The sequence below is a fragment of the Austrofundulus limnaeus genome, unplaced genomic scaffold (assembly GCF_001266775.1).
Source record: "Austrofundulus limnaeus strain Quisiro unplaced genomic scaffold, Austrofundulus_limnaeus-1.0 Scaffold2646, whole genome shotgun sequence".
In the NCBI taxonomy this organism is placed as follows: Eukaryota; Metazoa; Chordata; class Actinopteri; order Cyprinodontiformes; family Rivulidae; genus Austrofundulus; species Austrofundulus limnaeus.
The window spans coordinates 6,317-7,899 of record NW_013955048.1 but is presented as its reverse complement, the minus strand read 5'-3'; the positions used below and the strand labels follow the sequence as shown (position 1 = coordinate 7,899).

At 38.8% G+C, this 1,583-nt stretch overlaps 1 protein-coding gene across 1 annotated transcript in view; it reads right to left on the bottom strand.

Annotated features, from left to right (window-relative positions):
• The window catches only part of LOC106511284 (interferon-induced protein with tetratricopeptide repeats 1), a 4,592-nt gene extending 3,557 nt beyond the window's left edge, over nt 1-1,035 (bottom strand). The window contains exon 1 of the mRNA XM_014000025.1: nt 311-1,035. Coding sequence (XP_013855479.1) covers nt 311-315 — 5 coding nt within the window. The 5' untranslated portion in view covers nt 316-1,035. The remainder of the gene's footprint in view (nt 1-310) is intronic.
• Between the last annotated feature and the right edge of the window lie 548 nt (nt 1,036-1,583).

Sequence of the window (1,583 nt, the reverse complement as noted above, 5' to 3'; positions counted from 1 at the left end):
ATGAATGAATGAATGAATGAATGAATGAATGAATGAATGAATGAATGAATGAATGAATGAATGAATGAATGAAGTATTTCACGGATTTCCAATGAGGAAAAAAATGCTTAAAAAGCTGAATATCTGAAAAAGTTTAAAAGCTACAATTACTAAATGTCAGAGCAGGAATATCCTGAACGAGCTGAACGTTTTCATATAGAAATTGTTGAAATAACTGTGGAATAAAGACCACAAACCGTACGGGGGAAACTATAAGTTAGAAGAATAAAGAGAAACACGAAAAACAATAAAGAATCATCTTGTTTCTCACCTCATCGTCCAGGTGTTTCCTGTAAAAATGACTGTGTTGCTCCTGAAGCTTCTGCAGCTCAGCTGTTAGACTGCTCAGGGGCGGGCCGACGTCGCACGAACTCTGAGTTTCATTTCTGCAGAAACTGAAACTTAAAGCTCCTGAAGGCTCTGTCTGAAGGACAGAGATTAGAGTTTAAGTTTCATTTYGAGTCAAAATGTTACCAAACCTGAAACACAATCACCTGCAACAATTATTAATCTTATTAGACTGAAACTAACTCCTAATCTGCTACATCGGCTCATCTTTGCTTCCTGTCAATTAAACATGYTTGATTTCCATTTATTGTCTGTGTTCACACATACTGAATACAAAAATGGCCGAATTCATTACAAAGCTGCTCTCAGTCAGATTTTGTCCTGCTTTTGTTGTAAAGAAACAAAAAAGAGTCTAAAGTTGTGTGTAAAAGAAGCCCCGCTAAGGATACGTTTTCTGAGGCAGTCGTTTTTAAAGCGCCGCCAGGCTCCTTTTCCGCTTTGATAAAAATCTAATTTTTCAACATTTGCTTCATCTGATAAAACCGTCMTAGGTGTGGATTGAACAAACCATCCGTGCCGTGAATTCGGCTACATTTAATTTAAYGTGTGTTGATCTGTCAGGGAGAAGGAAGAGGCAGAATATCCTCCTCTTCCTCCAGCTAGCTTTTTTAGCCTGCTTTCGGAGCGCTCCTGCGCGCTCCCGCCGAGTGCGCACGAAGCTCGAAAAGCTGTGTGAAGCTGACACCCCACCCACACAAAAAATCCAAACAAGTAAGCGGATTGGTTAGTGCTTCGTTTGTGCAGGTTTGTGCAGTTAAAATGAGCGTTTGTGCTGTTATAGTTTTTGAGATATTAAACATTATGTCTTTAGCTCATTATGACGTCATCACCCCCCAGCAAGCTCCAAAATGAAACAAAATAGTCAACTTTTTTAGTGCTTCGTTTGTGCAGGTTTGTGCAGTTAAAATGAGCGTTTGTGCTGTTATAGTTTTTGAGATATTAAATATTATGTCTTTAGCTCATTATGACGTCATCACCCCCCAGCAAGCTCCAAAATGAAACAAAATAGTCAACTTTTTTAGTGCTTCGTTTGTGCAGCAAAAATTTTCATTTGTGCTGCTTTGGCTTTGAAGATATTAATGAAAGCGTAAAGGTCAACCAGCCCCCCCACTTTTATGAAATCAAACAAAATTGGTGTCAAATGTTTGTGCTACGTTTGTGCTACGTTTGTGCAGCAAAATTTTTTGTTTGTGCCG